This window comes from Rhinoraja longicauda, chromosome 33 (genome assembly GCF_053455715.1).
Source record: "Rhinoraja longicauda isolate Sanriku21f chromosome 33, sRhiLon1.1, whole genome shotgun sequence".
NCBI classification, from domain to species: domain Eukaryota; kingdom Metazoa; phylum Chordata; class Chondrichthyes; order Rajiformes; family Arhynchobatidae; genus Rhinoraja; species Rhinoraja longicauda.
The window spans coordinates 14,428,427-14,441,101 of record NC_135985.1 but is presented as its reverse complement, the minus strand read 5'-3'; the positions used below and the strand labels follow the sequence as shown (position 1 = coordinate 14,441,101).

At 48.5% G+C, this 12,675-nt stretch overlaps 2 protein-coding genes across 2 annotated transcripts in view; both read left to right on the top strand.

The window, feature by feature from the left end:
* The window catches only part of afg2b (AAA ATPase AFG2B), a 10,505-nt gene extending 4,934 nt beyond the window's left edge, over window positions 1–5,571 (top strand). Inside the window, 3 exon segments of the mRNA XM_078427179.1 lie at window positions 1,151–1,285; window positions 2,843–2,965; window positions 4,790–5,571. Coding sequence (XP_078283305.1) covers window positions 1,151–1,285; window positions 2,843–2,965; window positions 4,790–4,945 — 414 coding nt within the window. The 3' untranslated portion in view covers window positions 4,946–5,571.
* A 2,768-nt stretch (window positions 5,572–8,339) lies between these two features.
* Window positions 8,340–12,225, top strand: coxfal3 (cytochrome c oxidase associated subunit FA4L3). The gene is made up of 4 exons (XM_078427310.1): window positions 8,340–8,463; window positions 8,910–8,998; window positions 9,883–9,943; window positions 11,899–12,225. Exons 1-4 carry the CDS (start codon window positions 8,425–8,427, stop codon window positions 11,965–11,967), a joined length of 258 nt encoding a protein of 85 aa, XP_078283436.1. The 5' UTR covers window positions 8,340–8,424; the 3' UTR covers window positions 11,968–12,225.
* The last annotated feature ends 450 nt before the right edge of the window (window positions 12,226–12,675 follow it).

The window sequence follows — 12,675 nt, the reverse complement described above, 5'->3', positions numbered from 1 at the left end:
AACTTTGTATTAAAGTGACATTTAATACATTGTATTAAAGTGAAGCCAAGTTGTATTCACCTGTTTGATGGGAGGAAGCTGGAACAACTGCTGTCATTGTACACAGTACTGCATTTACTTGCCTAGAGTATCCTAAATCACCCCTCAAACCAGCAGCATGAGTCACCAGGCAAAAGCATGTGGAACACCACCATGCCAGTTCAATGGTGCTTTATTGTCATGTGCAAATGCACAGTGAAATTCCTTTCTTGCATACAGTCGAGTAAAGTATTGCCAGTACAACGCTGATTAGCAAAGTGTACAAAAATAGTCTACTGAGCCCGCATGTATCATGCTCCATGTTTTGTCGCCCTTTCAAAGTCCAGTCCGCACTCTCGTTCTGTCTCTAATCCTCGAGCGTTGCCCGATCCAGCAAGCCCCAATTTGCTGCAGGCCCAAGCTGTCGCCTTCCTTGGACGCACCATCCCTCTCCTCGCCTGTCTTACCTTTGTGCCCCGGGGGTGTCTCCTGCAGCCGACCTTGAGTACGCGGTGAGCCAGACCACGGTTCCCTTTCCCACCGGCTTTGCACCTCGCCCGTCGCATCTGTTGTCATCACTGGGCTCCATCCTCTCAGTCTCTGGTTTTTCGGCAGACAAGCAGGGGGGCGGCTCAGTGGCTTCCCCCAGCAAGGGTACTATCCTGATTTGGAACTATATTACCATCTTACTTGTTTACTAGGTATGAATCCCAGAACTCAGCAGTTTTCAGAAGATGGCACATCACCACTTTCTTAAGGGGATATGGACAATAAATGCTGGCTATTCCGGCAATAGCAAAATTCCCAAAATGAATTAAAACATGAATCTATAATCACGTGAATAGCATGCATGTCGGCAAAGCAAAAGGCCAAAAAATGTACAAAAGGCCACGTGATTTAAAATAGAATTGAATGAGAAAGTTTGTGTGCTCACTCCTCTATAAACAAAGGCATCTACACTTCATGAAACCCATGGTTTGATCCAAGTTATACCTAAACTCTTACGAAATGTAATAATCTTGTAGGCAGGAATTGCATAATCTTGTATTTTTATGACAGATTTTAATCATTGATATTTCATCAGTACGCTGATTTATTGTTTGAGGTTAATTGAACTGTTATTATCCCTCAGATAGAGTTTCAGGAAATTTGTAACAAAGACGTCATTGTGATTGCTGCTACGAATCGACCAGATCTCTTGGACGATGCTTTACTGCGACCTGGCCGCTTCGATCAAATCATCTATGTTCCACCCCCAGATGAAGAGGTGAGTATGTTCATGAGATGTTGATGATGCACCTTCGGGCTGTCAGCTCTTTTGCTCGCCCTCCTGTGAGTCTGTTCTTGTACTAAGGTTTGTCATTCAGCCATCTTACGCTTAGTGGGAGACTTCAGTGGATTCTTTCACAATGTACTGAATAGGATTGCAATGAGGGAAGGATCCGCTGTCTGTAATTGGCTAAAAATGGTAAAAGCAGTCTCACTTTTTATTTAAAACATGGAATTCTCCAAAGTATGTTGGCGGGTCCAAAGTATGTATTAGTACATTATTTATATTAGTACAGAATGTAAAACTGCAGCAAGTGCCATCTTCTTCGCTGCCATGTGCTGGGGTAGCAGGGCGAAGGCTGAGGACGCCAACATGATCAAACTCATCAGGAAGGCTGGCTCTGTCCTGGGGGCGGAGTTGGATTCATTTGAGGTGGTCTTGGAGGGGAGGATGCTCCTCAAACTGTGGAGCATCCTGGACAATACAGCTCACCCCATCCATGACACACTGGTCAATCTGAGGAGTATTTCAGCAACAGACTGGTTCCTCCAAGATGCAGGACAGTACGCCACAGGAGATCCTTCTTCCCTGTGGCTATCAAACTGTACAACTCCTCCCTGTTCTGTCGTGGGGTAGACTGAGACTGACTCCCCCTCCCCCCCAATCTTTGCACATCCCCCAAGCCTTTCCACTCGTCACTTTAATTTCATGCTTCATGTGTTTTGTGTTTTTATGACTGTTGGCAATTTCCCTCTTGGGATAAATAAAGTTCTATCGTATTGTACATTGGATGTTATGCTGAAGTGGCCACCATTTGATAAACCAGTGCAGATTACAGCTATTATTGATCTAAATAATACCCTAGAAATAGCTCGAATTCCGGAATCGGGAACAGTGAGCAAGTCGGGAAATAACAATTATTCATTCGAGCGACTTGTTGGAGATGATGACGTATGGGTCACCGTGTCCTGGAAAAACCTTTAAAAAACAGTAGCTGGTTAGATGGTTGACCCATTGGTTTCAATTTTTCTAAACTTCCTAATTTCAGGGATGGTTGCATTAGTTTTGAAAGTAGCAAATGTACTTTATTCAAAATGGGAGGGAAACCGAAAACAGGAAACATCTTTTAACATCTGTCATTGGAAAGATGTTAAACGCTATTATTAAAAGTGTCATAGCAAAGAACTTGCAAACAATTCAGGATGATCAGGTCAACAGCACAGGGAGGGAAGAGAAGAGAAATCATTTGTGGCCAATTTATTGGAGTTTTTTGAAGACACATAGAGCTGTGGATAAAGGTGTACTACACTTCTGCATTTAATTTGCACGTTTGTATGTCATGCTTAGGACAGTCCTGTGTTTATATAAAGTATTTCCAAACCTCACACTGACACAGAAATATAGCAGCACCTGTGAAGAATAAGGTTCCAAAAATAAGAAATTATCAGATGATCAAATTTTCAGTTAAATTGTTTAGATAGTGGTCAATTTGTGTTGTGATAATCTCTATACTGTGTTTTCCTTGGCTACTAATTAACATTTATTACACATTAGACAAGACTTTCCATTCTGAGGATCTGCACTTCCAAAATGCCACTGGATGGCGTGTGCCTGAAGGAGCTAGGAGTAGTGACTGCAGGATTTACTGGAGCAGATTTACAGAATTTGTGCAAGGAGGTGAGTGTGCGTTGACAGCGTGGGATTGTCATGGCTGGATTGAAAATCTGAAACTAACCTGAACATACCTGGTATGCATATCTGTGGATTGCTTCTCTGTGTGGCTGCTGAGTTCTGTAACTATAAATCTGCCGTCTTAATTACTATCCACTTGATTATTTTTCTTATCCAACATGGGTCTGAGAAAATAATTGCTGACCTCCTGCTCGCACCCACTTTCACTCCCAATATTGGCTCTGCAGCACAGTGTGTCATTCCCTAATCTCCAGCCAGTAAATGTGGTCTCAAGCTTCAGGTTGTCTGCAGGAGCTGACAGTTTGCCAGGTAGTTGTCCGCCCCCCGCAGACCAGTGCCAGTCCTTTGGCAGCGCGACTTTATTTAGACAGGATATGTGGGCATTGCTGGGAAGGTTGGATGCACTGACTCCAGAAGACAACCACTGCAGAGTACAGTTTGTGGGGTCAATGTGATGTTTTGTCACCACTGCGGCCCATTTCTTTGCTGTGGGTATTGCAGGGTAAAGACACCAGGTTTCCTTCCCTGACCACAACAAGCCCATCGAGTCATTGCAGCAACACAGTCATGGTTACATGATCACCAGCTTTTCGTTCCAGAATTTAGTACAGAACAAGTTGGTGAGGATGACCGTGAAGTGGTTACATCATTGAACGGGTAGCCGGAGTGCAGACCATTGATCCAGTGTGATGCTTTGAATCCCTCCATGGCAACAAGGGATTTAACTTCAATTAATTAAGTGAATCTGGAATTAAATTAATCTCGGGAATGATAATCGTGAAACCACCAAATTGTCGTAATCCTGGCTGGTTCATTAATTTCTGAGAGAAAGTCTGCCGTTCTCGCCCTTTCCGTCACCCACAAATCCAGATCCAATAACTTTAAACTGCTTCCTCAGATCAGGCACGGTTAGGGGTGGACACTAAATATCAGCTCTTTGTACTCATTATATCCTGTGAGAAAAATGAAAAATAAATTTATGCTCTCTGCTGCATTATGAGATTATTAGTCCAGCCCTCTAGATTATTGAACAGACAACAAAGTGCTGGAGGAATTCAGTGGGTCAGGCAGCATCTGTTGAGTGAAGTAGTCAGACGAAGGTTCAGGTTGGGACCCTTCTGAAGACTCCCGGCCGAATTGTTGTCTGTCCATTTTCCTTCACAGACCCACTGAATTCCACCGGCATTTTCATTTTCACTCTGGATTACAGTTCTGGCAACATTATGTTGCCCCTTCCTGTCCATGCTGTAGACCCAGCTGTATTATTTAGTTCCTTGGTCAGATGTAATGACAAAGCAGTGCTGCTGGGTACAAATTTCCTATAGCCATAAGTTCGCAATCACATACTTTCCTGGGTCATTAATCCTTTGCCAGAATCCGCTGGTTCTGCTGCCCATCTCCGAGAGCCATGGACACCAGCTGCACTGACCTGAGAACAAACTCGGTTTGTTCCAATCTGCATTTGTTTATTACTCTGCTGCTAAACCTCTTGGAATTGTTGCAAGAATTTGGTTGTTATCGGTTTCAACTTCCTTGTTCTTCCTTCAATGTTCCCATGGTAATCAGTCACTCAGGGCTTCCAGCCAACCTTGGGGAAAGTCCCACTTCCTGATCTCAATACCCTTGCCTCTCAGTCCCATTTATTCCGCCACCACCTCCTCTGGCCCATCCCCTCTCTGACACAACAGCTCCAGGTTGGCATGATTATGTCCTCAGACTGGCCCAGGCTGTGCGGGGCACCTCTATGTGTCCTGTAACCTGTATCACAGAGTCGTCAGATGTTTAATTTTCATCCCTTATTCCTGACAGGCTGCGTTATTGGCTCTACAAGAAAATGGGCTTGATGCTGCTGCAGTGACACAAATGCACTTCATGAACTCTCTTCAGAGTTTTCAACCTTCACTAACTGACCAGCACTTTGACTTTTACTGCAACCTGTTCTCAGCTAGGAACCCAGGAATGTGACCATTGATTCCACAGTATGTAACTTTGACCTTTGCCAAATCACTGGTTCAGCATTGGCAAAAAAATCAAAACTGCTTAAAGATTTATTATGTTTTATTTTGTATAAATGCAAAATTCTTTTTGTACTTCAATCTGAAAGTGTGACTTTACAAAGTAGAAAATAGAACTGTCAAAAAAATAATAAATATCTAAAGAATGCAGTGGTAATTGTGATGGAATTTGTTATGATAATTTAAGCGAGAAAGGATGGTGAGTTTCGAGTGCAGCAGTCTACATTGAGAGTCTCAGAATCTTTTCCATGGCTGGTAAACCTGTTCTACTGGGCACAACTGTGAGACACAATGGATGCAGGGTGAAGTCTACAAAAGAAGATCTTGAGGCATTTCATTAGCGAAAAAGTTTCCAGTTACCTTAGTGTGGGCTCCACAATGGTACATGAGATGTAATCTGCAGAGCAATGCGCTGGGAAAGTGAGTTTGAAAAAGGTTTGGGATGGATGATAAATGCAAGTTGCTTGTGACTTTGAGGAAGGTGTAGAGAGAGAGATAGAGTCTCTGAGAAGAATGAGGGAAAGACCAGCTGGACTCGACCATCAGTTACCAGGAAGAGGAAGGCAGGAACGTTTAACAGAACAAATTCAACCCAAACTGGACAAAGAAACAGAAAACGAGGTGAAGTTTAGTAAATTCAGTTGATGTACTGAAGGAAGGTAACCGATGGAGGTGATTGTGGATGGAGGTGAAAGGTAACACAAAAATGTTCTGATATCTATATGTAGAGAGCTATGGTAGGACCCACTTGTATTGCTCTGCAAATCATCCAACATACAAGTCCTGAGATGTCTCCATTGCTGTTCCTTAAACATCCAGGACACTGGTCTTGCATACTAGCAATGGTTCAAACTGGCACCAGAATCCTTGCAGGACACTCGCCCTGAATCCAACACTCCAACCACTTCCACTGCCTTTCTGGAGTTAGTAAAATAAAAATATTGTAAAATTTGTGAAATCTCCCTTTCTGTCAATTGAACCTGTCAGTGTGGGCATGGACAGATGCATTTACTACAGGTAGACAGGATTGGGCAAAGCCAGGTCGGATCATCACCATCTGCTATAGACTCATTCTGACTACTCTGTCCTTCATGCCTCTGCCAGTTCGGTCTGCGATGGTGCTACAAACTCCTTCTGGTGATGGACAGTCCCTAGAGATACAACATTCTGTACTTTTGCTATTTCAGTGCTGCTTTAGAAACAGAAAATAGTTGCAGGAGTAGGCCATTTGGCCCTTCAAGCCAGCACCGCAATTCAATATGATCATGGCTGATCATCCAAAATCAGTACCCTGTTCTGGCTTTTTCCCCATGTCCCTTGATTCCCTTAGCCCTAAATCTAAATCTTGTTGTTTAAAATGGAGGAGCCCTGATTTAGCAATTGAGAGGGAATGGTGGGTGGTAACTAGAAGGAGGTTTCCTTTGTTATGTTTCGCATGATGTCATGAGACCAGGGACCCCGGACACAATGTTGAGGACTCCGTTCCACCTATATCCCATTGATCTGCCGTTTCTGGTGGGTGGGAGATGCCATGGGACATGAGGTCCTCAAGGATGATGATGGAGGGTTCAGGCAAATGACAAGAATGATTCTGATGGTGCACCTATATCTGAGCAATAACTGCCAATCTAAACACCAGTCTCTGAAGGAATGGGATTGACTTTACCATGTTGGACAACCACAACCCATTACTGGGATCCTCACAATCATAGCTTGGGTTTCAGCTCACCAAAGCACCCTTCCCTCTCCATGCCCCCTACACACACCCTTCCTCTCCCCACAAATCACTCCATTCCAGCACACCACTTCCCCTCTTTCCATCTCCATTCCATGTCTCCTCCATATTCCCTTCCCTTCCTGCAACTTTGTCCCCTACCAGTATGTACACCCCTTCTCTCTATCCCACGATGTTCACATCCTCCTCCCTGCATAATCCTCCATCTTCCCATCTCATTGAGATGCTGCCTGACCTGCTGAGTTACTCCAGCATTTTGTGAATAAATCATTCCTGTACTCGCCAGCTTCTCATACCTCATAACCTTCCCTTCATCCCTCCTTTTCCATCACCACTTCCCTTATTTTGAAGCTGGGTCTGTTTTCCCTAAAGTGGAACGGCTTAAGAGGGGACATATTTAAAGTGTTTGAAATTATGAGGAATATGGATACGGTATTCCGTAAGAACCTTTATTTCCCATCGTAGATGTAGATATAATTTGAGGACCAATGTTTAAAATAAAGAGATCTACAGTACAATACAATAGAATATATCTTTATTGCCATTGGACACCCAGCTTCTAAATAATCGGCCGCGGGACGTTTCACTGCCCGGTGCGGCTCTGCCGCGGGACGTTTCAGTGCCCGGCGCGGCTTAGCCGCTGGACTTAACATCGCCAGCGCGGCTCGGCCGCGGGACGTTTCAGTGCCCGGCGCGGCTTGGCCGCTGGACTTAACATCGCCAGCGCGGCTCGGCCGCGGGACGTTTCAGTGCCCGGCGCGGCTTGGCCGCTGGACTTAACATCGCCAGCGCGGCTCGGCCGCGGGACGTTTCGGTGCCCGGTGCGGCTCGGCCGCTGGACTTAACATCGCCCGGTGCGGCCGCGGGACGTTTCGTTGCCCGGGGCGGCTCGGCCGCGGGGCCTTCCATCCTCTTGCGGGGGCTGTGCGTGTCGGTTGCCTCGGTAGGGGTCGAGCTGCCTGTCCGTGAGTGCGGGGGGGAAGAGAGGGGAAGTTTTGTTGCCTCCATCACAGTGAGGGGGTGTTTGGAGTCACTGTGATGGATGTTTGTGTTGGGGTCGTGTGTCCTGTGTTCTTTTCTTTTTTGCTGTGTCTTGTGACTGCTGAAATTTCGTTCGGTATTTATACCGAATGACAATAAAGTTTTGTTATGTTATGTTATGATTACCTCCACCTTAGCTCCCGCGGCCCTGCCCCGCCCCAGTAGTTCCGCCCTCCGAGCCTGCTGTGTACGTGACCCGAGTCTCGTCGCTGCTAAACTCAGGTGGTGTGGGCGGGGAAGGAATGGCGGGTGGGAGGGGCATGTGGAGAGTGGGCGGGGCGAGCAGTGTGAGCGGGGTGTGTGGAGAATGGGCGGGGCGAGGCGAGTGGAGAGGGCGGGGCCGGCAGAGGAGTGGGCGGGGCGAGCAGAGGAGGGGTGTGGAGAGTGGGCGGGACGACCAGAGGGGTGGGCGTGGCGTGTGGAGAGTGGGCGGGGCGAGCAGAGGAGGGGTGTGGAGGGTGGGCGGGACGACCAGAGGGGTGGGCGTGGCGTATGGAGAGTTGGCGGGGCGAGGAGAGGTGTGGAGAGTGGGCGGGACGACCAGAGGGGTGGGCGTGGCGTGTTGAGAGTGGGCGGGGCGAGCGCCCGGTTGTGGGGCAGACACTGCGCTTGTTTCTCATTTCCCGGTAACATCGGGACTAAGCGCTGCGAAGATGACGAAGTTTTTCTCGCTGCTCCGCCGGAGGAAGGAGGTGAAGTAACCCCATCCACTCCCTCCGATCGCTCGGTCCATCGCCATATCCCCCCTGACCGCTCGGCCCGTCCCCTCCATCATAGAGAGTTAGATTTAGCTCTTTGGGCTAAGTAAATCAAGGGATTTGGGTAGAATGCAGGCACGGGGTACTCATTGTGGATGATCAGCCATGATCCCTTCCCCCATGACCACTCGACAGCATCCCCCCCCCCCAACTTATGGCCGCTCAGCCCGTCTCCCTTATGCCACCGACCGCTCTATCTCTATCACCTCCCTACACCTCTATCACTTCCCGGCCTGTCTTCCCCCGACTGTTGAGTTTCTCCGGGTGTTGGGTCTTTGCAGCGGCCGAGCAGCCGCTTCTGTTAGAACCATTGCTTTTCAATAGAGCTCTCGTGCCGCGTTCGCAGCCCATGGTGGTGACCGATGCCGTCTGTCCCGCAGCTCATCCCCCTGATCGCCCTGATGGCCACCGCCGCCTCGTTCTGCACCAGCGCCGCCATTTACTTCCTCGCCACCAAGAGCGATGTCATGTAAGTGTCCGGTCCCGGCCGGGAGACAGGGGCCGGGGACCTGTTGCAGATGTTGAAGTACAACAAGCATCACTGTGTGTGTTCAAGAGTATACTGTCTGTAGGGGTGCGCGTTGGGGGTTGCCGGTCTGTGTGTGTTTGTCTGGGCGTGTGGTTGGGGGGGGGGGGGTTAGGGTCAGTTTGTGTCTGGGTGTGTCCGTAGGATGTGTGTGTGGGGGGGTTAGGGTCAGTTTGTGTCTGGGTGTGTGTGTGGGGGGGTTAGGGTCAGTTTGTGTCTAGGATGTGTGTGTGGGGGGGGGGGTAGGGTCAGTTTGTGTCTGGGTGTGTCTAGGATGTGTGTGTGGGGGGGTTAGGGTCAGTTTGTGTCTGGGTGTGTCTACGATGTATGTAGGGGGGGGTAGGGTCAGTTTGTGTCTGGGTGTGTCTAGGATGTGTGTGTGGGGGGGTTAGGGTCAGTTTGTGTCTGGGTGTGTCTAGGATGTGTGTGTGGGGGGGGGGTAGGGTCAGTTTGTGTCTGGGTGTGTCTAGGATGTGTGTGTGGGGGGGTTAGGGTCAGTTTGTGTCTGGGTGTGTCTAGGATGTGTGTGTGGGGGGGGGTAGGGTCAGTTTGTGTCTGGGTGTGTCTAGGATGTGTGTGTGGGGAGGGGGGGTAGGGTCAGTTTGTGTCTGTTGGATGTGTGGGGGGGGGGGGGGGTAGGGTCAGTTTGTGTCTGTATGTAGGGTGTGTGTTTATGGGTGCGTGGGTGTATGTATACAGGTAGTGTTTGTGTGCGGCGAGCGGTCCGGATGCCTGTGCAAATGAGTGAAGCGCATTTGACACCAGCCGTGCGATCGGATACTTTTTGGATGATAAAACATTTCTGAGGTTAATTTCTCTCTATTTAGAATCAATAAGACATACAATCCTACTCCATGGGAGAACATAGACCCGACCAAACCCCAGAAGGTAACCTCATCGCTCTGACTTTATAACCATTGACGGGAAAGCGGCTGAGTCACTGATTACCGGAGCGGGCGGGTCGCGGTGTTGGGCAACATTCGGACGTTTGAGTGACCGGGTGGGTGGGGCCGCTGCTGGAGGGCGGGGAGATGGAGAAGGGAGAGGTGGTGGTGAGGGGGGAAGGAGTAGGGGTGGTGGGGCAAAAGAGGGATGTGGTAGATTAAGGGGATGAGGAGGGAGGAGCGGGAAGATGGGGGGGGGGGGTTGGATGAAGATAGAACGGGGACAGAGAGGGGGAGGAGGATTAGAGAGAGGAACGGGGATGGGAGGTGGAGGTGTTGACGTTTGCATCTCAAGGGCAGGATAGTCGGTATTATGTCTTTTATTCTTCGGAGGAATAAACACACATGCACTCATACATCGGTGTTGCTTTAACCGGAAGTGAAGACTTTTATTTTGTTTTCACATGCATTTTATATCTGGTACACAGGAAGTGACGTCAGTATAAGAGCACAGTTAAACAGTTTCAGTTTAACATCCAACAGGAGGAATGTATGGAGATGGGAGGGGGAGCGCGGTGTCGAGGGGGTAGCGGGATGGGAGGAGACGGGAGCGGTGGCGAGAGGAGTGAGGACTCGAGGGAGTAATGGCAATGGGAGGAAGGGGTGGCGAGGACAGGCGGAGCGAGTCGAGCAAATGGTGAGGTTTGCTTTTACGTTGGCGAGAGAAAAGGAAGTTCACTCGACTACATGAGTAACGGGGGCGGGGCTGTATCGGTGAGTCAGAACTGTGTCCACAGGGGGTTCCAGAGGAGGATGGGGTAATGTTCCAAATGTGGGTCACCGATCCAAATGTGGCGTTCGAAATCAGTGGTGATCCAGCCTGTTTTATTCCATTGTGGCCGCTGACTGTCTCGGGAAGTAAAGTCAACTGGTCGGAAATGTGTCCTCCGGCCCTCGGCCTGCCCGTGTAGCAATTGGTGAAGCAAAATGACCTGGAACGTGGCGGCAGTGAAGTTAGGGACAAGGATACATATCCAATGGGAGCATTTTGTTGTGGGGGAGTTAAATGCCAACTGAACATCACCAGCGAATTGTTGCTGATCTGGTTAATGTACTATCATGGTGGGCCGAATGGCCTGTTCCTGTGCTTTACCGGGCTGTGTTCTATGTTCTCGCTGAGAGATATACGGCAGGAATAGCCCCCTCAGGCCATCTCTGATGCCCACTAAAATGCCCCATCTAAACTAATCCCATTTGGCCGCGTTTGGCCCATATCCCTCTAAACCTTTCCTATCATGTACCTGGCCAAGTGTATTTTAAATATTGTTAAAGTACCTGCCTCAACTACCTCCTCTGGCAGTTCATTCCACATACCCACCACCCACTGTGAAAAAGTTGCCTGTCAAGTTTCCCTCTCACATTAATCCAATATCCTCTGGCTCTCGATTCCCTGCATTTACTCTATCAATTCCCCTCATAATTGTACACACCTCTGAAAGATCAACCCTTAGCCTCCTGCGCTCCAAGGAATAGGCCTAGCCGACCAAGATGCACATTTGAACTTGCCCCCACGTTTGACCCGTATCCCTCTAAACCTTTCATATTATGTACCTGTCCAAGTGTCTTTTAAACGCTATTATAGTATCTCTCAACTACCTCCACTGGCAGTTCGTTCCATTTACCCACCACTCGTGTTCAGAGAACGACCTCCCTCCTGAGTCTAAAGTCTGTGCCTGTGATAGAAGACTTGAATCACACAGGCGGGACATCAATCCCCACCCGCTCCTTCAAACATCCGACTTCCACCTCAGTGTAGAGCCCGGACAATGCCCACTGGCTCTCGCTCTGGATCAGTGCAGTTTCGCTGCCGATGACAGTACAGTTGTTTAGGTACATCTCTGCCACGACGTCTCTCTCGCGGAACGATTAACGCCGTGCCGTTTCTCTCTCCTCGGGCAGATCATCACCGTCAATCAGAAATGGAAACCCGTGGATGAACTGCAGATGGTGAAAGGTTACTCCAAGTGAGGAGTGTGTGAACCCTGAGCGCACAGGTTAGCAGACAAATGCTGAGTCATTCTGTCTATTCATCCCTTGGATTCTGCAACTGCTCTCGCTACAGATTTCGAAATTCATCAGGAAATGACAACTTTCTCTCGCATAGCCCTCAGGCCATCGTGTGGCAGCATCAAATATAATGGACTGCATCAACTCTGTGTTCAAAATATCTAATTCATTACATTCCGTTTAATAAATTGTGTAATTAAATTAAAATATATACTTTAAGATTGTTCGTCTATTGAATAACATTCTATTAAATCACCTGTCTCCCTTGCCTTGAGCTCAGCACTGTGGACGTGAAAGAGTCCGGTCCTGGGGAGTTGGGGTAGGATTGATGGGAGCTCAATTGGCCCGAGCTCAATTGGCCGATTGGTCGTCTTGTAGATTGTAAGGAAGTAGTCAAGGGCGGGGGCGATGTTACTGACAAATACTCACGGAGGCTTGGAGGGAAACTCGTGGGCTACTTGCGTTTCAGACAAAGACCTGAGAGAGACACAAGGAACTGCAAACGCTGGAATCCTGTGCGAAACACAGTTATGGAGGAACACAGCGGGTCAGGCAGCATCTGTGGAGGGAATGGGCAGGCGACGTTTCGGGTGGGCACCCTTCTTCAGAGTTTCTCTGGGACTTTGTTTATTGCTAAAGGGTTGAGGGAGCCGCACATTGTGTGTGTGT